This window comes from Sitophilus oryzae, unplaced genomic scaffold (assembly GCF_002938485.1).
Source record: "Sitophilus oryzae breed Bouriz unplaced genomic scaffold, Soryzae_2.0 scaffold_1576_pilon_pilon, whole genome shotgun sequence".
Taxonomy (NCBI): domain Eukaryota; kingdom Metazoa; phylum Arthropoda; class Insecta; order Coleoptera; family Curculionidae; genus Sitophilus; species Sitophilus oryzae.
In genome coordinates this window covers 16,401,105-16,426,889 of record NW_022146254.1, presented here as the reverse complement: position 1 = coordinate 16,426,889, position 25,785 = coordinate 16,401,105, and the positions used below count along the sequence as shown (strand labels likewise).

At 32.1% G+C, this 25,785-nt stretch overlaps 1 protein-coding gene and 1 non-coding gene across 3 annotated transcripts in view; one reads left to right on the top strand and one right to left on the bottom strand.

Annotated features, from left to right (window-relative positions):
- The window catches only part of LOC115879370 (forkhead box protein O-like), a 33,594-nt gene that overhangs the window by 7,296 nt on the left and 513 nt on the right, over nt 1–25,785 (top strand). The window contains exons 1-7 of one of the 2 annotated variants that reach the window (XM_030896151.1): nt 817–1,139; nt 1,214–1,463; nt 2,753–2,838; nt 2,901–3,031; nt 20,380–20,542; nt 21,449–21,580; nt 24,607–24,712. In XM_030896151.1, coding sequence (XP_030752011.1) covers nt 936–1,139; nt 1,214–1,463; nt 2,753–2,838; nt 2,901–3,031; nt 20,380–20,542; nt 21,449–21,580; nt 24,607–24,712 — 1,072 coding nt within the window. In that variant the 5' untranslated portion in view covers nt 817–935. Of the gene's footprint in view, nt 1–816; nt 1,140–1,213; nt 1,464–2,752; nt 2,839–2,900; nt 3,032–20,379; nt 20,543–21,448; nt 21,581–24,606; nt 24,713–25,785 lie in introns of those variants that run through there. The other variant, XM_030896152.1, reaches the window with a different exon arrangement.
- Nucleotides 20,207–20,277, bottom strand: Trnag-gcc. Its single transcript has one exon. It is a non-coding gene; the product is annotated as a tRNA-Gly (tRNA).

Here is a 25,785-nt window from a genome sequence, read left to right as displayed (position 1 = left end):
GTTAAATAAATGGATTGGTATGGACGTCATCTGCTTTTTTTCTGTCATCGTCTGTCGAAATCTTACCTGAGAAAAAAAATAGAGTATATATATATATATATATATATATATTCTTCTATATACCAATCAAAAATTCGCAATATTATTAATGATGCCCACACACCAAATTTCAACTTTTTAGTTTGAACCATATCAAAAAAAATAATAATAATATTGTGATTTTGGTCTACCTTTGTCCAGCTTGAGCGCCTTGGCGGTTAAAAGAAGAAACGTTAAATTAAATACTTTTTTTTGGTCCACACTATACATCCAGCTAATCTAACTTTGCTGGTAAACACCAAATTGGAAAATTTTATACAACTAAATGATACTCCCTTACTTTTAAAAAAGATTTATTTCCTAATTTTTTTTCACTTTTTCATTTATACCTTTTATATTTACTTGTTTAACTCAAATTATAATTTAATATCTAATAGCTAGATAAAAACTATATAGAGAAAACAACCAATTATAGGTTTTTTTATCCATAAATGTAAAATTAATATTTATTTAGATAATAATAGCCATAAATAATTAAACACTGCTTTTAAATTATCATATAATATAACAAATAGTTTATTTAAGTAAATGATCATTTATAAATAAAGAAAATAATAAAATATCATTGAAAAATTACATTACACGTAAAATATTACTTTTTTATAAATACACGTCAAACTGGCGTTTGATTCCCTTCATTTTTTTGATATTTCTTCTTATCTAAGGTTAGGAAATGTCACTTACGCTTCAATCTATCGTTTCCTGTCATTTTTCTGCAACTTTGACTGAGTCAAGACGGCTTACGTCAACTCGAGCCGGTTCACCGGTCGTCTTACCTTAAATTACGCTTTTTTTCACGTTGTTTTCACTTATTCTCCCCAAAACTCGCCTTCAAAATGAACAATTTCCCCCAAAACGACGACGAGTCTTACGCCAACATCAAAATCGAATACCACGACCCGACGGACACCGGCAGGGTGGTTTCTCAGACGTTTCCTCACCCCAGAGGCCAAGACGTAAAGAAAATTTTCAATAATGTCGGCGGATTCGTGCCTAAAATCGCCGTCAAGCGAGATTTTTTCACTGAAAAAGAAGAAAAGGTAGAAGATTAGTTCAATTTAAAACAAAAAATGTATCAGGAAAGGTTTTAAAAGTATTTTTTCGATACTTACAGGTTATTTTGGTAAACAGCTACTGGAATCAGACGAACAAAACACAAAACTTTATACCGGAGATGCACAATGTGCAGAACGAGGAATTTTCTGCATTTCCTGGGTTACTTAAGAGCTCAGATCTGATGGATACGAGGGATTTGGTGAGTCCGAGTCCGAGGGGATCGGACAGTGGCATAGAATCGGACTGCGCAGATGGAAATTTGTCTTGGCTGTTGAACTACAAGATCCAGGAATTGCCGCCAGTGCCAGGTGAGTGAAAATCGTTGTTATTTAAGAGCTTATTTTTTGACTGTGCCATGTGCTGATTACTTGTTTGATTAATAATTTAGTTTTTTGTTACTGTTTGTTGTTCCCGTGACGAGTCTCTAATATAAATAAAATTCATGTGTTTCTTGGAAATCAAACTTGAAATAAACAATACAGGGCGATAAAAACTATATCAATTAGATTTCAATGTAGAATTATTGTCAATTTAGTTCTAAACTATGTTTAGTGATTTTTTTATATTTTGAACGCTAACAATTGTGTTTTTTACAAGGTGTATTTTTTATATCTTCATCTTAAATCAAATTAGAAATATAGCCCAGTCAAATTAGAGAAATCGGTAGAAAAAAATCTGACAGTTTTGAAAATGGTTTTAAATGATTTCTCTAGACTTGGACTGATATCAGCAAAAGTCCCCGAAGATGGACTATAAGCTCGAGGAGAGGGGAGGGGTTAAATGTCAATGTTATGACATTTTAGCTTATATCTCGGAAAATATGACACGTACGAAAAAGTACCCTATACAGAGAATTAAAGCTCAGAAAATTTTCTATGAAATTGTCGAATGCATTTTTTTCATAGGTCTAACGTTTTAAGCGTTACAGGGTTGACAAAATTAACACTATTTCTTATATTGTATTTTCGCATTTAAAATCCAATTAAAGTCTAAATTTAACCTTTCATATTAATAATGGTAATATTAAGGGGTCCTTATGCTATTGTTCAACTTTTGCATCGTGACTTTTTATCTTCTGTTGGAGAGCACTGGTGCACACAGGATTTAACAATAACTGCAAGTTAAAGATTAATGCATGCCTGCATGAATTTTATAGCAAATTCACTGAACTAAAGAAATATAGATATACATTTAACTCGCCCTGTATATCTATGAAAATATTTTTGATATGTGAACTACCATTAAACACATATTTTGTAAAAGGTTTGGAGTGAACATTTCAAATATGAATCCTGATACTAAGCTTTTCCGGAATACCGAGCCATCTTGTATGTATGCATTATTTGTATATGTGTGTTTATTTTTATATTATTATTTAAACTTTGTAATATATCTTATTAACAAATACAATGCAAAAAGTTTTATAAAAATTCGTTCACAGTAAACGAATTCCGAGGTTTGTATCCCATAAAGGCTCCACTATGTTTTATCTAAAAGTTTGAATTGTACATATAATTTTTAAAATTTTAATTAAGTTAAATAATTATTGGTTCGTAAAAATTGTAATCATTTTATTTTTTTTCCTGCTATTTTGCAGACAGTACGTCAACGGAAAACTTACTAAATACGACTAGAATGGTAAATGTAGTACAACAGAAACCAATTAACGAAATAGTGATTAGTGTAAGTATTATGCGATTTAATTTGACAGTAAATTGTTTAAAATGGTCGATTGATTTTTCTAGGAAGGATATAGAGCTGGTAACCAGAAACTTATAGGTCCCAAGAAGCCACCTTTTACGTATACAGAGCTGATAGAGCATGCTCTAAGCGAGAAGGGCGAATTGACAGTTTCTGGAATATACAACTGGATAACGTAAGTAAAAATTCTTTGTTTACACATGGTTTAACCTTTCTTTACTCTGGCTTTAGAATATTTTTTCTATTTTTACTCAACAAAAGTAACCTTTTACTATTGTAAGAACTAAATACGTATATTTGATACCAATTAAACTTTTAGTTACGTAAAAGAAGGCGCGATTTTTAAATTCATTGGAATAACCGGGTTGACTAACTGGAATTTAAATTTCCCGCTGGGGATTCAAGTGGTAGCTCTGCTTTAAAATATGTGAAGTTGCCGTATTTATTTATTTATTTCCTGACATTGTCATTCGTTTTTATACTTTAGTTTTATATTACGAGTTTTTGGTTTAAATAAATTGTGTTATTTGTTATATGTTAAGCTTAAAAATGTAACTAGCAGACCTTGCAGTCGAACATTGTTCTTTTTAGAACCTCTTTTTGTGCGAAATGTACAAGAGAGCTTAATAGCCGTACAAAACTTATCGCAACTTTATTAAAATATTTTGAACGGGAAAGCGGTAGTAATGACCCTTTTATCCGTTAAGTGCTGTTAAGCAGATGAGTTCTCTATAGCCGCGGAAACCAAGCCCTATTAATAAACTCACCGGCAAAAAATACCGGCCACTAAAAACTAGTCCCAATTTCAAAGTTGGATTTCTCGAGAGCCACTCATTAGATTTTGATGATTTTTTTTTTAAAATTATAAATTAATTTCTTCTTAACGGATGCTACGTCAGAAATTTCTATTCCGAATTTATTTTGAGTATATACAGTGCACAAGAATAACACGAAGTTTTTTGCCCGAACTTTGTAACACCCTTTAGAGTGTAGCAGCTGTAGTAGCTATTGCTAAATCAATTCACATTGTAGCCTCATCTTTTGTGAGGATTTTGTTTTTTTAATCACGACATTATCTCTGTTTGTATTGGAGATATGCTGCTTTAAAACGAACGTCTCGGAAAAATGCTTCGCAGGCAGAAAGTTTTATCTATAAATAATCAAGGCGACATAGGCGAAAAGGGATTTATGAATATTTGCAATATGACAACAACGGTTGTCAAATTAAAAAAATGCCATTATCTGTGACGGATATTTCTCGTATTGTGGCTTTAATTGACGATGGCCGAAGTCAACGTTATGTGTCCGATACCCTGGGTATACCTCGAACAACAGTCCAGGATGCCTGGAATCTCTTTATTATCCTGAATACTTTACGAAATCGTAGAATTACAGCGTTTTAGAATCAACATCTGCTACTAGCCATGCGTAGCACTCAAGTCATTGAGAGAACATTCCGACAAAGACTAAAAGAAAACAGCTTGTCTGCAGGGAGGCCTGCCATAGGACCGCAACTACTTTCAAGACATCGTCGAGTACGTCTTCAGTTTGGGCGTTTACCTGTGAATTGGGATATTGAGTTATGGACAAAATCTTTTTTCGAGGCGTTTGTTTTAAAGCAGCGTATCTCCAACACAAACAGAGATAATGTCGTGATTAAAAAAACAAAATGCGCAGAAAAGACGAGGCTACAATGTGATTTGATTTAGCAATAGCTACTACAGCTGCTACACCCCACAGGGTGTTACAAAGTTCAGGCAAAAAACTTCGTCTTATTCTTGTGCCCTGTATATGCTCAAAATAAACTCGGAATAGAAATTTCTGACGTAGCATCCGTTAAGAAAAAATTAATTTACAATTTCAAAAAAAAATCATCAAAATCTAATGAGTGGTTTGCGAGAAATCCAACTTTAAAATTGGGACTAGTTTTTAGTGGCCGGTTTTTTTGCCGGTGAGTGTATAATAATAGACGAAATGTCCAAAGACCTAATTGTTGCAGCTTTGGCTTTTATTATAATTTATTAAACACTCAAACAATGTGGAAAGAAAGGAAATGCGTAGATGGTGGAAAGCACAAATATATAGAAGCAGAGAGGCATACTATACAGAGGCTCGGATTACTCTCAACTCTTACTCTTTTGTGCTCTAAAGAAGCCTGGAGAGGAGAGAACACTGCAATACTACACGCGGGAGAAGAGAGAACATTACCATAAATTACCTATAACAGATGCGAAAGAAAGCGACTGCATCGGAAACCGCTCGGCAAACGACACGCCTATTGAGTGGTGGAAATACACCAGTCGTTTAGTCCGGAAACCTATGCTGTGTCGTATTCGCTTGCTGAAATGACATAGTGCGTGGTTATATGTTTCTTTTTAAAATCGCGTGTAGGATTTTTGTTGAACTTTTGAACTGTTATTTCTAAGTTTTGGTAATTTGTATATCTTATTTAAAATGGGATGCAAATGTGTTTATTTATAAGGAAAAAAAAGATATTTATAGTATAAAAAATTAATTTATTTAACAAAATTTAATTAAAAATGTGACAAAATAGTTACCTTTCTATTGGTTCTATCGGACTTTTTTCGACTATATAAATCTTTATTTGTAAACTTTAATACATCAAATATTTTCAATCTAATAAATCATTTAATGATGTAAACAAGAGGAAATTTCTCATATGGGTGGTCAAATTTTATAGTTTTCATTATATCAAACAGCCTCTGAGAAATGTTTTCAACTCAAAATGCCTTTAATTATGTTTGGCTACATCATTAAAAAGGGTCTTCAAATACATCAATGTGATATTTGTCTAAAATTTGCAAAAGAATCCGAATCTCTGGATAACTCGAAATTATTTACCCATTTAAAAGCCTTTGATCATGAAAGTGGAAAAATTTGTTCATTTTATTTACAGGCTGGAAAAATTATTTATATTAAATTTTGATGAGTTCTGCACTGAAGAAAACATTCAGAGGCTGTTTGATATAATGAAAACTATAGAATTTGACCACCCATGTGAGAAATTTCCTCTATTTACATCATTAAATTATTTATTAGATTGAAAATATTTTATGCATTAAAGTTTACAAAAAATAAAGATTTATATAGTCGAAAAAAGTCCGATAGAACCAATAGAAATGTAACTATTTTGTCACATCTTTAATTAAATTTTGTTAAATAAATTAATTTTTTATACTATAAATATCTTTTTTTTTCCTAATCTCCTACGAGCTGATATAATATGACGAGCAATCTATTAAATTACTGTGAGATTATACAGAAAAGTCCACAGACTTCGAGACATAGGAAAATCAAGTCCATTTAGCGTGTGTCCAAATTTTGACAAGTTTTCAAAAATGACAGTTTTGTTTAGACTGACGTTTAATTTCACCTGACTTCTCGGTGAATGATTTCTTTTTATGGGGGTACATAAAATCTAAAATTTACGGCCATGAAGAAATTCAAAACTTGGAGCAGTTAAGGCAGAAAATATTTAATGCCTTTGACACTGTCACCCCTGATATGTTATCCAATGTGAGGAGGGGATTTTATGATCGTTTGGGTTATTGTTTAATGCAAGAGGGAGGCACTTTTGAACAATTTTTGTAATTTTTTAAATTTCATTATCCTGTTTTTTTACCGTTTACCCATTACCTACCTTGACGAACATGGGAAAACGAAGGTCCTTTTCAGGACCACAAATATTTTGATTGAGAAAATTGGTAACTTTTTTTTGGATTAAAAAACAAAAGTTGTTAATATAATACCAATGTACATTATTAATACTATTGTTCATTCGAAATGGCATTAAGGCCCAATTGCAACAATGATTTAAATTTTTCTTAAAGATAAGTAGAGCTTAGAATGAGCTGTATTTATATTTACTTTGATATTCACCTTAAATGAGGGAATTTGACTGATACAATTTTTGAATTTGAATTGTTTTTAATGATACTAACAATTTTAGTTCAATTTTTAATAAAATTTATTTAATATTAATAGAAATCCAAGAGATTTGAAACCTCTTTTAGCGATTTATAACATTCTCAAATGAATTACAGGTGCCCTTATTTTCTATGAAAATCACACAGCTTTTTTTCATAGTCGCTACAGTTGCTATAGCTATAAAAAACTAATTTTTAAGGTGTGAAAATTGCGACACACGCTAAATGGACTTGATTTTTCGTATGTCTCGAAGTCTGTGGACCTTTTTGTATGCCTCGATAACATATTGGTGCAGATTATTTTCACTCAAACAAATAATAACCCAAACTATACATTGATGCGGATTGTCTATGAACTCTTTCTGAAGGTCACAGAAACCTGAACGCGTAATTCGGTGTTCTTCCGCATCTGTTATAGGTAATTTGTGACATTACAATAAAAAAGAAGACTATCCTGTGGAATAGATGACGGTTGGACGCAAATGTATTATCCTTATTACAATGGACTCGTATGTGCTAACAGTATCTCGCCCAATGTTTTATTTTGGCAATTACGTAAATATCGTTCTTATTATAATATCCACCCCAAGTTTCCAAAGAGCGTTTAAGCTCCACACACCTGCAGCGCCACCATGCGGAACCCCGCACACGACCCGATAATAGATCCGACAATTATCGAAATTGTTTTATGGGCCTGCTCGATTCGGTTCGATTTCACGGTGGACGATCATCGAAAAATTCACACAGGGGTGGGTGAGGGTGACCGATGCGAGAAAAAGGGACAGAAATAATATTCAGGGGAGAGTATTATTTGTTATTGCACAGGTACTAATATTTAAAGAATAATAAGAGTCTAAAGTACGGATTTTTTCACGTGGTCGACGGATGCGGCTGTCGATACTCGGCCGCAATCGTTTTGCATGGTTCCTTAGAAACGCACTGAAACGTGCGGCCCTACAACTTTCTTTATTATTGACATCTTAAATCGACATCTGCTTTATGATGAAGTCAAATTCAGAGAATAATTCAGACTAAAGCTTGATTTTCATGCATCCGTTGTCCGACGATACGATGATACGATATTAGTTTAATTGGTTGAATTTAAAGACATCGATTGATTAGAAACGGTTAACCAATCGAAGTTTTTAAATTCAACCAATAAAATTAATATCGTATCATCGTATCGTCGGACAACGGATGCATGAAAATCAAGCTTAAATACCACCCAGTTTAACTACATTCCTGGCTTAGTTCGGGATAATATATAGACCGAGTTATACACATAAAAGTGTACAGTACCCAATAACGCCATCAGAAATATTATTAATAACGTTAAGATTAAGTAGTATAAATACAATCAACAAAAAGTAGCATATTATAATACAATCATTCTTTAAAAAATTGTCTATGCATACCCCTTATTGATTGCCTACTACTACTACTACTAATACTACTACTGCCATTACTCGCTGATGAGTATTTGACACGCATCAGAAGACGGTTACGCAAGGCTTTCCTTTCATGAACTTTTCTGTGACTGAAAACCCCGATACGTGATGTTATCACTCTTCAAAAAATTCAAGCTGTGAGCATCAATTAAAACAAAAATTATATTTGTTATGAGATATGCAGAAATTTATAACAATATAAAATATATTTAACCACCATCAATACATTTAAACTGTATCTAATAACAATAAAAATAAATAGCAAACCAAGACATGATATTTTGCTACAGATGTTCGACATATCGACCGCATGAAAACCGCATATCGTTATCTGTTACCGTTTCGGAGTTACGGGGTGTTTTTCAAAAAATATGCATTTTTAATAAATCGCTGTAACTTTTTTGCTATGGAAAATTTTGTATTTTTATGAAAACATTTCTAAAGTACCTTTTTACGTAGAATTTAATGGTTTAAGTATAATTTTATAAAATTAATAATTTAAGAACTATCAACAGAAAATTTGATTTTTTATATGGGACACCCTGTATATTTTTAGTTTATTGAAAATAATTTAAAATTAGCTTTCCAAAAATATAATTGATATTTTGCTCGATTCCTCTTCGAGATATAGAGTATATAAAAATTTGCCCGCTTTAAATGAGTAGGCTTTGAACGGCACCGGCTATAATGCAAAAAATTCAAGCTGTGAGCATCAATTAAAACAAAAATAATATTTGTTATGAGAGATGCAGAATTTTATAACAATTTAAAATATATTTAACCACCATCAACACATTTAAACTGTATCTAATAACAATAAAAATAAATAACAAAGACATGAGATTTTGCTACAGGTGTTCGACATATCGACCGTCTTCTGTTATGGACAGACGGGGCAGTTTTTGAACATTTCTCGCGGAATTCTTTAACTCAGTGGGGGTGAAAGATATCCTCTCATAACTGTTAAGTATTTCTAATTCTTGTCTAGATTATACGGAATAAGGAACCTTTATTCTTCCGCAAATATATCCATAGGATTAGATCCATGGGCACTAAGTCAGGCGGCCTCGACGGCCAAAGTTTGGGATCTTGGTTAGTTATTCAATTATTCTTGAAATTGGCTGCAAAAATTTGCTGATAACTTCAGCGTTCAGAGTCGTCTTGCTGGAAAAATATGTTTTCGAGTTCCATTAAGGGCATATCATCAATAAGGGGTCCAAAGCCTACTAGTTAAAAGTGGCGAACTTTTAAAAATTCTGTATTTCGAAGGGGATTATAACAAAATATCAAGTGTGCTATATTTTTGGAAAGGTAATTTTAAATTCTTGACAGTTAATTAAAAATATAGAGGGTGTCCCAAATAAAAAATCAATTTTTCTGTTGATAACTCTTAAATTATTAATTTAAAAAAAAATATACTTAAACCATTAAATTCTACGTAAAAAGGTGCTTTGGAAATGTTTTCAAAAAAATACAAAATTTTCCATAGCAAAAAAGTTACAGCGATTTGTTAAAAATGCACATTTTTGATAAACACAACGTAACTCTGAAACGGTAAAAGATATTGATGTGCGGTTTTCACCATCATTTTTTTGATAAAAATTGAGCTTCAGACACTGATATTAGTTTTCGTCTATCTCCTATAGAAAAGGGTGTTTCCATTTTAAAGCGTCGAATTTGACCCACCCAGTACACCAGTGCACACACGCACACTCACACACTCACACAAACGCACCTACACTAGTGTACACTACTGTTACTGCCTTCAGGTCTCATCAGTACGGTAAGGAATCAGGAAGCTATGAAACCGATCCCAAAACATAAAAAACCAGGACGCAAACGATGCAACGAGGCACCGTGTGCAACTCAGGAGATGGAAAAAATGATGAAGAAATGAAAATCAATGATGGAAAATAAAAAAGGAGCAAACGGGAGCCCAAAGCCCCAATTTGCAGCCCAGAATCAGGTCGCCCAGGATTGTGGGCTTAATCCAGAACAGCCGCGAAGGCATTCTGGGCTGGAAATTGGAGCTTTGGGCTCCCGTTTGCTCCTTTTTTATTTTCCATCATTGATTTTCGTTTCTTCATCATTTTTTCCATCTCCTGGGTTGCACACGGTGCCTCGTTGCTTTGTTTGCTTCCTGGTTTTTTGTGTTTTGGGATCGGTTTCATCGCTTCCTGATTCCTTACCGTACTGATGAGGCCTGAAGGCAGTAACAACAGTGTACACTAGATAGATGTAGGTGTGTTTGTGTGAGTGGTGTACACTGGTGTATACGGTTGCGAGTTGTTGGGGACTGAGCCGTTTAATCTTTTTCTTCATTTTTATACATTTCCCTCACTATTTCTTTCTTGTTCATATTTATTAAACATATATTATTATAAAGTATGTATAATATAATCCAGTAAACCACACTTTTAAGCGGTAAACAACACTTTTGAAATTTAAAGAAGGCGTCCATTCTTCTCAAAGAGACCTTAAGAGACCATTAAAAAGAAGTAAACACTTTTTAAGAACACTTTTGAGTTCATTTTTTTGACTTTCACAGAATGTGCAATATACATGTAAGCACAGGTGTATTAATTAAAGCGCAACAAACCGTAATTTTCCTGTTGAAGATTTCTATAAATAAAATAATTAAATAATGGTTGTGTGGGTGATGAATTCAACATTGAAAGGTGCATCGTAGTTTTGAAAATTATGTTGCACTGCACTTTCTACAATGTTTCTCTATAAACGGCAGTAGTTATAAGATTAGGTAGAGATTCCTACTTTTTCTGTTTGATTTTTGTATTTATTAGTCATCATAGCCGTAGATATTCATTTTGAGAAAAAGTACATTCCAACATAATTCTCGAAACTATGATACACCCAATGCACAAAAGGGTTATAAACGTTTACAAACGTTTCTTCAAAACCAGCATGTTTTGGATACTGTTATGTACTGTTGGAACCATTGGCAGTACAACATAAAATTTGAATATGGTACAGAATTCTTTTAGAAATCTACGCAACGGCAATTGCTCGAAGTTTATTTAAGTCAAAGACGAATCACTTAGACGTTAATGTTATTAATGAAAATTACTTATTTAAAATACACTGATAAAATGGAGTATATAAGTACAGAAAATCTGTACAAAAATGTAAAAAAATTATTGCCAAGTTCAGTTTCCTCACAGTATCTAAAAATTTTTGGAGATGAGTATAGCACTGTTTATATTAGCATTTTTTTATACGCAAAATATGTTTCCAAAGAAATATTACTCGATGCGATAATCTGCATACATTTAAGAATGATTTACTGGATCGAAATCGGAAAGTGGATCTCTAAGTCGCGTGCTCCTTGGTGCCTGTCACAGGATCGTTCAAAAAGAAAGAAAGAGAAAGTTTCCTAGGCTGGAAAATAGCTCTTAAAAATACTGTCGGGGGACGTTTTGATTGTTTGTTTATGTTGTGAAATGTTATAGGTTATGTGAACTAGGTTGCTTCAAGCTGCACTATAAAATTGTGCAGTTAATTATACAATACTGCAATCAAATACGTAGGACCTAACCATACCCAACATCAAAATTGCCAATTGCCAATTTTTCAATATAATTTTGTTTAAAAACTTGCTCATTATAAAACTTAACTCTATTATAAATAACCAATAAACGGAAATTTAAAACAAAATATAAAATAAACTGTAAACGTATACTCCAAGTTTAATGCCGGGTCCAGACCAAGCAGATAAAACAACGACAAGACAGAAACATTCATGTTTTACGACAAAATTGCGACAAATCCAATACATTTCTGCGACATTTTTGTCTCATTTTTGTTTTGTTTTAAAATTCGGAGACTTTTGTCCATCAATGTCCCGTTTCGAGTCGGTAAAGATCAAAGTGTCTATGTTTTGTTCGTATATTTTACGACAAGTTGTCGGCACAGTGTGGATGGCGTGTGCTGCCAACAGTAGGAGACTAGTGAAATCACACATGGTTGATAAAACTCATTCGCAACAACTAAACTTTTAACTTTGTTGTACTTTTGTCCTTGCGGTGTGGACAATATGTCTCAAGTTTGTCTTGTCAGAATTCCCCATTTTTTGTCGCAAGTTTGTCTTGTTTTTGTCTCAAAATCCACTTGATAAATAAGAGTCTAAATATACTACTGACAGTCCTTAATATATCTTTATTACAAAATTTTTTAAATGGGTATTCACAATAAAATATTATTAGTTCATATCCTATTTTTAAACAAAATAATTTTGATATTTAAAATTTTCTTAACAGATATTTTCTCTTAGTAAATTCTTTGTGTATTTAACTAATCCCATGCGTATTTAACTATCTATTAACCCCGGGTTAGATGGCGGTAAAAGGGTAAATTTGTTCAGATTGGAGCAAACAGGGGAGGCACGGCATAGTTAGGTGGAAAAGGGGGGCGTTATGCTTTCCCCGAAAAGCGTCAATAGACGGTGCCTGGTACTGGAATAGCCGCTTAACATCGGTTTTCTCTCTCTAACGTTGCCCTCCATTTTCTATGATTTAAGGGTTAAAATTCGGATTAGGAGCTTTGACCAATTATGAAAACGTTTCTTTTTTCTCATAATACAAAAATGGATATTTTGGAAATCAATAGATATAGGAGAAACACTAGTCAATTCCCATCAGAATTACACCTGGTTTAGCTAGTACGTAGTACATTTTCTTTATTTATTAACAAATTTTCTTTTCAAGAACTTTTCAGGCGGATTGTAGGTATAGGTACTTTTTGGGGAGTAGTTTTAGGGAAACATTTTTGCAAACACCGTGCTCGGCCAGCTTTGCCCAAAAAAATAGCGCTAAATAGCCGAAAAATCAGTATTTCTCCAAGTCATCTGCCAAAATATGCAATAGGTATACAAAATTTTTCTTATTTTCTAATTACCTACAAAAATGACCCCAAAAATGTTTTCGAGATATTCCGCCTCGAAGGTTCCTCAAATTTCTCTCCAAGTCTTAACACTCAGAAGATAGATTTAATAAGCGTATCATTGACTGATAGGACAAACTGTTTAATACCTCGGCTAAATTTTAATATTTTTTGATGATTGAGGTTCATTTAAAAGTTAGAATCAACAAGCTATCACATTTTGGAACTTGTTTGAATTTTGTCATATTTTATGATAATAAAAAACCGGGCAAACATTTCTTGAACCAAAAATTTTCAGAATTTTACAAACTTATTCATATTTTCACTAATGATAGCTTATTTGTCAAGATTAGCTTTAAAAGTTGTTCTTAGAGTCTCTTTAAGCAAACGAGAAAATGAAATATTTGTTTAATCATATTTTATTAAAAAAAAACTTTGTGAATGGCTTTTTCCGCTTTTTTGGGATTACAAATAGTCGAAATGGTCTCTATTTTACATGAATGGAAAGCTTAAATTTTGCCTTTCCAATGGAAGTTTTTTAGTTTGCTAGAAATTTGCGATTGATTAAAAGAAACCCGTCAGTTGGATGTCTTTTTTCAAACATATCAATAGTTTTGTTGATAGAATTGAAACGAGAGAAAAAAATTCAATATAATCTCATTTATTCCAGTCGATTTTAATCTGGCATTCAATTTGACATTCCAAGGCCCAAACGTACGAATTAAACATTTTTTAAATATTAGTATTTTAATAAAGCACGCTTTTAGATGTTTCAAAAAACTTTTAATAAGAGTAACTTTAACTCTACATATATGTTTCGGCTTGTTAGGCCTTTTTCAAGAGTTTTTTAAGAACTAATCGTCTAACTACACTGTAACTATATATATATATTTGCTATGGGGGTGGGTTCAGAGAGTTTACAATAGGGGTAATAAAAATGTGTTTAGAAATCCTTGTTGGTCGTTAACATTATTTTCGTTTTTAACAGATTTTAGTATTTCTAACTGTTCAATGTAATTTAAACGTCTACCTTTTGTTTCTCTGTGTAGTAACTTAATTGAGTTTTCATTAATTTTGTGATTATTTACTATACAATGAGTTGCAAGACCAGAACTATGCTGGAGATTATTAATATACTTTACATGTTCTTTAATCCTTATATCTAAATTTCTACCTGTTTGGCCTATGTACACGGCATCACAGTATTGCAATCCACCCTATATACACCCGACTTATTTTTGACATTAGTTTTGTCTTTATTATTTAATAAAATTTGACCTAAATTTCTTTTATTTACGTTAATAGTTTTACATCCTATTTTATTGAGATTATTTGATATTTTGTTAGTTAAATTAGGAATGTAGTTTAAAGGTTGATAATTGTTATTGTCTTTAGAATTAGCGGATTAAAAATTTTTCATTAATATTTTGTTTTGTTTTTTCTTTAGCATATTATCAATAAGGGAACACTTATATCCATTGTTGATGGCGATCTGTTTAATAATATTTAACTCTTTTTTAAAATTCTCTGGGCTCAGTGGAAACATTACTAATCTATGAATTAAACTATGAAAGGGTGACATTTTGATTTGCCAGGATTGGTGTGATTGACTATGTATTACAGTGTCTGTGGTAGTGGGTTTCCTGTAAATATCAAATTGTAATCTATTAGACTGTTTTATAATTGTAACATCAAGAAAATTGATGGTATTAATACCTTTTTCAATAGTAAATTGTATTCTCGGGTTAATTGAATTTAATAATGTTAAAAAACTGTTTAAATTTCTCTCGGTGCTTGACCAAATACAAAAAATGTCATCTACATATCTTGCCCAATAATTTATTGAAACATCTAAAAGCGTGCTTTATTAAAATACTAATATTTCAACGATGTTTCACAAGGAACCAACCACAGCTTCAGTACAATTTTTTAAATGTTCTGGTAATCGGTTTCTAAGGCATTGTTTATGCATTGTTTAATGACAAAGCTCTGTCAGGTTCAAACGTCGCCGTATTTCCTACAAAGTTTTGTGAAAAAATGACCGATAATGACGAGCCTTTGGATATTCAACAAGCTGCTGAAACTGCGCTATCCACGTTAGTGCCCGAGAAGTCGAAAAGCTTATACGAGACCACCTACAACAACTTTGAAACCTGGATCAAAGAAAAACATGTTGAGAATTTCACAGAAAAGGTATTACTAGCCTATTTCCTAAAGCTATCCACTACCTTAAAGCCGTCAACTCTGTGGAGTAAATATTCGATGCTCCGCACCATGATTTACCTGAACAGAAACGTAGATATTAGGAAATTCACAAACCTTATTGCATTTTTAAAATTTTTAAAAAGGGAATCTTCCGCAAAGAAACCAAAAGTATTTACAAAACTGGAATAGAACGCTTTATGAAAGAAGCCGATGACAAAGAATTCCTGTTAGCTAAAGTTGTCTTAATCGCTGGAGTATTATAATAAATAAATACTTTCACATTGTTTCTAACGTTTCATTTCTTACTAAAGTGTCATTTTTAGATATACTCTGTTTTTTTTCTCAGGTAAGATTTCGACAGACGATGACAGAAGAAAAGCAGATGACGTCCCATACCAATCTATTTATTTTACTAAAAAAAGTTTCTAATAATTTTTAAGTTAACTATGGATGGGTTTAAATATAAATCCGTCATGCGTCGTCTCTTGTTGTTTTTAACCAGTTTCATTGGTTTATTTCAAAAATGACAGATCGTATTTCAATTTTATTGGTTTGACGGAACGATGAACGACAAACGGACGCCGATGCGTATGAACTCGCCTTTAGATTTTTGACGCTTGTTAAAGTCTTGTCAAATTAGAGGTTATAATTTTGTGTCAACGTGTCAACTTTTGTCAGTTTTGTCAAATACCCTGCGTTTTGGAAGATGATGCATTTTGATTCGTGTTATTACCTGTGTTTTGTGTCTTTTGAAGTCAAGTGTAGGAAAAATCGAGTGAAAATTAACTGTAGACCCAGAGCAAGTTTATGGTTAATACAAGCTGCCCAGGCAAAAAGTCTTATACACCAATAAAGTTACCATCATTAAAGTTCGTATACCATCTCGTCGTGGACAAGTGCATCTCGAATATGGTAGAAGGACCATACTAAACACATACTAAAAACTGGAGTAGCTGTAAAATACCGACATCGCACGATACGTAAATAATGGATTTTAATAATGCCAAAGGTACTGGTTTAAAAAATTAAGATTAAAGTTAATTAATCAACCTTTAAGGTACATATAAAATTTGGCAAGTGTTATTAATAATAAAATAGTTTGTTTTATTTATGTTGTTTTATTTATTCCTACGGAATATTACAAATTTGTATTTGTACGTAAGTTATATTGATAAATATAATCATAAATGGGGGAAGTTTCATAAAGGTTGAAAGTAAGAAATAGTTCTTTTTTATATTTTTTTGGTATGTGGTGTCTTGTTCTTGTTTGTTTTGTATTAACACATACTGTTTTTTATTAAATTAAATAACTCGATTAATATTTTTTCAGTTTTATACATTTTTTTTCACAATATTTTGAAGTAATCACTTGTCAGTCAAATTTTAAATATAATAATTTCCTACTATGCGTTCCAGTTGTACCAACTTATTTCTTTGTAAAATAAAATAAACTACTTTGAAATTAAAATGACAGACACATCTATCACTGTCATTTCGAATCTCAAATAAACATCAAAAACTGTCAATTTCGAAACGCTTTCACAAAGAGATATTTAAAGTTCAGGAGTAATATATTATTCAAATACAGCTCAATATTTAACGTGATACAAACCGGAAGGAAGTGAACTGGAACGAAATCAAAGATGTTTTATATCACCTGCTATCGCCCCTGTCGAGCAATTATGGCTATTAACGTATTGAAATAGTTGTTACCCTTCGATGATTTTTATTGTTTTGGGGGTGGTAACGTACATTCACAACATTATTTTATGGAGAATTAAAAATAATACTTTGTGATCAAAAAAGTAAGAAATTTATTCTAACATGCAACTAATTTTTATTTAATGTCATATAAGAGTTTGATAACTCTATTATGCATGATTGTTGAAAAATAATCTTATTTGGTTCGGATAGTTTTCCAAAATACACTTTGTGTTCTTATAAAATATTAATGATATATATATATAACATGATTTTGGCATGAAATTTTTAGGATTGTCCAGTTCTAAATATAATATATGTATTTAAATCAACATACATACATTCTCCATCATAAGTAGGTAACCTAATATTATTTAGAAAAAAAATGGGCTAAACAAATCATGGGTTTCTCTCACTCGTATTTAATGTAGTAGAGTAGACCGGATTAATTAAATTATTATTAATAATCTTATTTATTCTTGATTAGTATTGACTAATCTTTCGCTTGATCTCCCATCCTCTATTGGTGCAATTTCTTACCTTTATTATTGTTCATCCCTTTTCAAATTTCCAAGGAAATGGACTATTTTCTTTCTTTTCTTACAATACCGGGTACGTCTCAAAACCCTATGACTTTTTTAGTTTTTTAGATAAGAAAACAAGATTTGGGTATATTGGTATAATAAAATATATTTTTAAATATAATATAAAATAATAAAATATATAAAACAATATAAAAATCTCGAAAGTTCCGAAAATGTCAAAAATAATCGCAAATTTGGAGGTGACCCTAATTTTATGCCCGGCAGTGTATATTATCATTCTTTATAATATAATAATATGACTGTTAGATATTTTGTGTCATTCTATACCGGGTGCGTCTTAAAAGTGGCTCACCCCCTATAACTTTTTTATTTTTTCAGATAAAAAAAACGAGATTTGGTATATTAGTATATGACATAAATTAAGATTCATTTACATATTCAATTGTTTTCGGTCACTTCCTGTTTCAGCAAAAATTGACTACAACTTTCGATTTTTAAACGGCACCCGTATTTTTTTACTTTATTCGATATAAAATGACACTTTGAATAGAACGATATATCATAAGTCAACCGTTAACATTTTCGCTTAAAAAATCGTATTTTAAATTATAATCTAGAGTGCCATGTTAAAAATACTAATTTTTAATCAAAGAGCCTTGGAAAAATATATTTGATCATCTTAGTGTCTTGTCCTGGCAGGTTAAAAGATGCCCAAATCTAATTTTTAATCATATCTCAATTATTTCAAATGGAACGAGGGGGCTCATTAGCATATTTGGAAAAATAATTTTTTCACAAATAATTTGGTACCACACACTTGGTATTTCGAGTCAAATTCCCAGTGAGCATTTTATTCCTTTAAGGGAAATGTGTCCTAGGTGACGTCGTTGTTGCATTACTTATCAGGCCCTTCTTTTGCCTGATGAAAATGAATAAAACGCAGATACGTATACAGGGTGTTTCAAAACAAATGCGAAAAACTTCAGGGGGTGATTCCTTGTTCAAAATAAAGGGTAGTTTGCTTCATAAACGTTGGGTCAAAAGTCAACCATTAGGGAGATATCGCGGTACAAAGATGGCGGAAAAATAATGTTTTTATGTTTTATCTTGAAAACGAAAAGAGATAGACTAATGAAATTTTATGGAAGCATTGCTGTTATGAAAACACACTTTCTGGTAATTTTTTCACTTTTTAAAATGAGTGGAAGGGGTTGAAATAAACTACCCCTATCATTCTTGTTAACGAAATTTAAAGAAAAATCTTATCAAACACATGCAAAAAAAATAATTTGGATAGTTTAGTTTGTTTAGAAACTTTTTTATCTCTTGTATTTTTTTGATAAAACTCACCGATTTGAAATTAAAAAATAAAATGTAAAGCATTACATGTCAGGACAAAAAACATTTTTAGATTAAGAATCTAGTGATAATAACGATAATAATAATCATCTAGATAATAACTTATTGCAATAGAGTAATGTCAAATAAAATAATATTAAGAACATCCTGAAAAGTAACAGCGGCCGACTAGATTTTTTCCTAAAAAAATTACAGCAGCCCACTAGATTCTTTATCAAAAAATGTTTTTTGACCTGGCATGTAATGCTTTACATTTTATTTTTTAATTTCAAATCGGTGAGTTTTATCAAAAAAACACAAGAGATAAAAAAGTTTCTAAACAAACTAAACTATCCAAATTAATTTTTTTGTATGTGTTTGATAAGATTTTTCTTTAAATTTTGTTAACAAGAATTATAGGGGTAGTTTATTTCAACCCCTTCCACTCATTTTAAAAAAGTGAAAAAATTACCAGAAAGTGCGTTTTCATAACAGTAATGCTTCCATAAAATTTCATTAGTCTATCTCTTTTCGTTTTCAAGATAAAACATAAAAACATTATTTTTCCGCCATCTTTGTACCGCGATATCTCCCTAATGGTTGACTTTTGACCCAACGTTTATAAAGCAAACTATCCTTTATTTTGAACAAGGAATCACCCCCCAAAGTTTTTCGCATTTGTTTTGAAACACCCTGTATAACTGTTCCCTAAATGTGACAAAACTTTGCTCACTGGGTTGTCGTTATGAACCTTATGTTACAATAATTTCAAATATGTGCATATAATATGTCAAAATACGAATATATCAAACGTTGACATATGATATTATTATGTCATTCTTCAGAGTGTCATTTTCTATTAAATAAAGTGAAAAATACCGAGGATGCCATTAAAAAATCAAAAGTTTTAGTAATTTTTTAACATACCAAATCTCGTTTTTTATCTAAAAAAATTATAGGGGTGACCCACTTTTGAGACGCACCCGGTATAGATTCATATAGAAAATATGGAACTTTGATTAAATAATTCTATTTGTTCATAACAAATACAGAACAATTAAGTACAAAATTTAGTTTGCCTATTATATTTTTTTCTAAATTATTATATTAAATGATTGGGACTCACTCATCGCTACAGAATAAGTGCATGGTTTATTATTATTTAGGGTGTAATTCTAAAACCAGTCTTTTTTATATTTTCGATCATTAAATAAAGCAATAAAAATATTGCAGATCCTACATATATCAAAAATAAAAATGAAAAAAGTGCTGCATCGGCCGGGAATCGAACCCGGGCCGCCCGCGTGGCAGGCGAGCATTCTACCACTGAACCACCGATGCTATGATAACTAGTTCTAAAACACCATATTTAAACCGTAGTATTGCGATTTTTATACCTACTTTTTGACTATAATAATTACACATATTACCTTTCTCTTTTAGCGAACATTTCCCTTTCTACAAAGCAAACGACGACCGATGGAAGAATTCCGTCCGCCACAATCTTTCCATTAATCCTCATTTTCGAAAAGGTGGAAAGGCCATTCATGGCGCCGGACATCTATGGACCATTGCTCAGAAGGATGAACACAAAACATGGCAAATGGTACGCATTTTTGAGTATTTATTATAAAATGTTTTACACGGTGATCCAGATACTTCATTTAATTTGGGTTTCCCGTTTGAGGGAAAAACCTAAAAATGTGGCAGATACTGATGAGCGCACAATCATTTTTTTAATATTTTGAAATCATAGTCGAACGTATCTTCAAAGTTGGAAGCTGAAGCAAAGTTGGACAAAGGGTAGATAATTACTGAGAAATTTTCTGCTTTTTGAAAATATAGAGTAGTAGAAAATAATTAATTAAAAGTTTTAAAATAAAAATATATTTCTCGCCTTGTTTCTGCAAGCGATCTTCATTTTATAGCCATCGTTGACGCCTTTTTTTGATCATATACCTGGTGTCCCAGAAATAAGTGCAAGTATTTTAAGGGGTGATGGTAGATCTAAAAAAAACATATTTTCTCTTCATCGTATTTCAAATAAGTCCAAAATAACGGAGTTATTTTACTTTGAAAATTTCCAAAAAATGATTTTTTGCTAAAAATTTGAAAACCACTGGGTCTTTCCTGGATTTTCTTTCTTGTAAATTTAATCTAATACCTATGTTGCCATATTATCAAGAAATTATGTTTTTTAACTAAGAACTAAAAAAAATCCATATAATAATAACTTTAATAAAAACTAATAAAAAATCTTTCAAAAAATTTGGAATTTTCAAAAAATTTTTTTTGCGAAAAAAACCTCATATGCGTGTTTCTGAGGTTGAACCAGTTAAAATACTTGCACTTATTTCTGACAACACCCTGTATATCGTAAAACTAATATTTTAACCGGGAAACCTGATATACTTAGATGAACTTTTTCAGATCATTCCGAATATAATAACATTAATATTCTGTACCTATAACAGTATAACATAGTATACTAAATTATTGTTATTCATTTTAGAGACAACGTATAAATGATTTTATAAGAATATCTCAAAAGAATACCAAACCACCGGAAGAAGATGCTTTTGATAAAGAATTGCAGGTTGCTACACAAAGTATCTTGGGCGAAATTCAGCAAACTCAAAATATAGTAAGTATTAAAAGTACCTATATTAAGTATACACTATCGGACAAAAGTAGAGCGACACTTCGGGAAATATTTGCAAATCGCGATTTTTTAATTATACATGCATGATAATGTATCCAAATGCAATAAATTTAAAAACTACGAAGCAGGCTATGAGTATCCAAGATTTTTACTAACAAAACAAATTAATTTATTTTGATATTTAGTTTTAAATGTTTAATAGTAAAGCGTCAAAAGTAGAGCGACATAATTCATTCCATAGAAGGGTTTCAGCAAAAGTAAAGGCCAAAATAATTGTGCGAGATATATTTTATGTATTTTTAAACATTTCTATGCTGAATTAGACATGCCAAGAGGAATTCCAATTTCAAAAGACTTAAAGCAAAGAGTTGTGAATGCATTCATGGAAGGTAATAAACAAGCTGATATTTCAAGACAGTTTGTGTTACCCCGGTACAGTGTATCTAAAATAATTTCATCGTATAATGACAGGGGACACTTAGAAAAGTTGCCAAAATCGGGAAGGCCAAAGAAAAAAACAGTAATGACCGACAGACGCATCAAAAGATATGCTCAAAATGATCCTTGGAAATCTGCACCTAGAATTATTAATTACGGTTGGTATACGAACAGGGAACAAAGAAGATTAGTAGATGCAAAGTTATTTAGTAGACGTCCAGCTAAAAAGCCGTTAGCTTCGGAAAGAAATAGAGCAGCAAGGTTGGCATTTGCACGTCGACATTTAAACTGGACCGTCAATGACTGGAAAAAAGTTCTGTTCAGTAATGAAACGCGCTACAAAATATTCAATTCTGATGGAATGAGACGTGTGAGGCGACCAATCAATACAAGGTTTAATCCTAAATACGTAACACCTACAATTAAACACGGTAAAGGCAGCCTATTTTTATGGGATTGTTTCTCATGAAATGGGATGTAGGCCCAATACACTTTATTAATAACATGATGGACCGATTTGTTTATAGGGAAATGCAGAATGTTATGCTTCCTTATGCAGAATGGGAAATGCCACTGCTTTATTTTTCAACAGGACAACGATCCAAAACACTCTTCACAAGTTGTCCAACAGTGGTTTAGGGAAAATGACGTTCGAGTTTTGCAATGGCCAGCACAATCCCCAGACCTTAAACGCATTGAAAATCTCTGGGAAGAAGTAGAACGACGTATTCGTACCCAAATGTTTCCAAATAAACAATCCTTGATAGAAAAAATTAATGGAGTTTGGACAAATCCTCCCGAAAATGCCATTCAGAAGTTGATTGCTTCAATGCCGCGCCGTTGTCAGCAAGTTATTAATAATAATGAATATTCTATCAATTACTAATGTATTACTTTCAATTATTATTGTTGTTATATGTGTTAAATATTTTTTTTTGTTGAAATATAAGACACAATAAAATCTGTTAAATACAATTTGTTGCTCTACTTTTGTCGCCCCCATTCTCATCAATTTTTATAATCATTATTATTTACCATTTTTAAACTGATTAAAAGTACACCAAAATTTTGTAAAATATCACTTTTAGTGTAAGGATAGTGTGTTAGTAAACATAGCCGAAAATCACAACCTAATAGTTTTTTTTATTCAAACGTGAATAAAAATGAACTTTGTTGCTCTACTTTTGTCCGATAGACAGGAGATGTGAGACCTTGTTGGGAATCCCCTCTGGCATTTTGGTTGGGTCCATGCTCACTGTCTTGTCCGGCCCAAGAGGAACAAATAAGGGATGCGTGACTAGATAGAAGATTAGCTAACTCTACTTGTCTCAACCTTGGGGTACCAGGACACCAAGCCAGGATACAACCCATTGCATTCTCGTCATCCTTACTTTTACATGCGGTGCTCTGCAGAAGTGGACCGACTAACTCTTGCGGTGTATTGTAGCGACATCGCTTGGGGGTTGTTCGGTAGGATCGCTTAGACCAGGATCTCTCCTTCGATTAAAACCACCATTAGAAAAATATACATTTGTTGTGCAAAAATATACAATAGTTTACGGAAGTATGAAGAACAGTTGTTTGCCAGGACTTACAGAGTATGCCGGGATAATTCGTTCATTGAGGTACTTAAAACGACATCTTCCCTGGCTGACTGCTGAGTTCTCAACTATCTCACTAATTTACCGTCTATCCCTACTGATTAACTGTTTGACTATTAACTTACTATGAACTGACCATCCACTGTCCCGCTCTCTTCAGCATACTCCTTTTATATCTTCCTATTTCCCGTGATCATGAGGAAATCGAACTTCGGTGACCTGCGTTATATTTTAATTGTTTAATTATCTAATGTTATTTAATAACATATCTGGCTATATATCATGCAGGTAACCGATCTCTTGGGTCTACATCAAATTGGTTTACTGGAATTATATTTTACATCATTTTTTACCAATTTGATATACACCCCAGTTGACCTCTATTTAAGTCTTGGGAGTATCACCAGTTTTGTCAGAACTCCAATGTAAGGGCATCAAGTTGGCGAGTCATCAATTCGAGGAAGGGAGCCATCAGGTCCTCACAATAGGAATTGACCTCAAATTCAAGGAGGCAATAGAGAAAGAGAGATATATTCTCTATTATAGATCCGGGACAACACCGGTATCAAATCTAAGGAGAGACCAAGTTAAAGAGGTGGAGAAAATGTGGTGGACAGATCCTCCGGCCTCCACCTCAAGGGTACCTCAGCCGGAGACAAGTTCCTCGACTGCGAAGGATACGGAGTGTATATCCTCGTAAGAGGTAGATGTCCACTCCTCGGAGCATGAACAGTTTTGTTGTCAGAGGAGGACGTGAAACATCCTGTCCCCCCTACAACAGGAAGATCTCCATGTATGACGAGTGATAGACTAGATGATGAGTTATAACTCAAGAAAGGGGGACACAATAGATCTTTAAGGTCGCGGTGATTACCTCCCCCCCCCTTCATTCTACATTCTGCCTCTATTTATTTAACTACCTTATTAGTCTTTTGTTCAATATTGATATGCTCTCATATTTTTCTCTAGCAACCGGAAACACAAAACACATTACCGACGACAAATCAGATTCAACAAAACGAAGATATCCACGTGGAATTTATCAACATACCTGAAAGTACTACTGGACTGGAAGGTAAAACAAATTAATTTTAATTTTAAAGTTATTTCAAAAAATGATTTTGAAAATACAAATCGATACAAAATTATATTTACCTACAGTAAAGCCAAAGTTTCTATTAAGATAACGAGAGAAGCTCAGTTACCCATTTTTTTTGCCTAATCTCTCTACAGGGTGTTTCAATAAACATGTGCTATCTCTCGTGGGAAGATTCCTCACATAAAATTACGATTTATTTTTCATATCAACATAGGTCCGATTCTGCCTTGTTCCGTAGTTACAGGGTGTTAAAGTCTTAATAAAAATATATTTTCGATTTATTATAATTTTCTTCCTCTCTTAGTAATTCGAATTAAATTTTGAGGGAAAAGTTTCTATAAATGCATAAAATATTTTAAATCTAAAAAAGTGTCGACATATTCACCAGTGACGTGCATATGTGTTATCACTGAAATATTTTTCTAAAAAAAAACATGTATGCCACTGACTTTTTTTGTTAGCGAAATAGTGTAAGCAGTTTAATGCCGATTAAAAGTTGTCTTGATATTTTGTCGATTTCGGCCTCCTTAATGAGATAAACGCAATTTTATTAATTTGCCTTGTCCAAGTCTAATAGCAACCTTTAAAAAAATTTAATATCATTAACTTGCAAAAGTTTTAAATAAGTACTCATTGATTCCTCATCAAAAAAATATGAAAAAAAGTTCCTATAAACATGGATATGGAAATGCATAGTTCTAGAGTTACAAGATGTTAAACTTTTTTAAAATTAGGTTTTTTGTAATTATTTTAAATATCATTATTTTTTATCTAAAATTGCTGTATGTCGGACTAATAGTAATAATAACTAATAGTGCAGTGATATTTAACAATAAATTAGGTAAAATATATAATTTATTAATTTTGTATATACATTGTGATTAATAAAATTGCCTTTATCTCACCAAGAAGGCCAAATTCGTACAAAATATAAAGAGATACCTAACTTTTAAATGACGCACATGTTTTTTTTCTGAAAAATATCCCAGTTATAAATTATATGCACGTCCCTGGTGAATTTATCGACACATTTTTAGCATTAAAATATG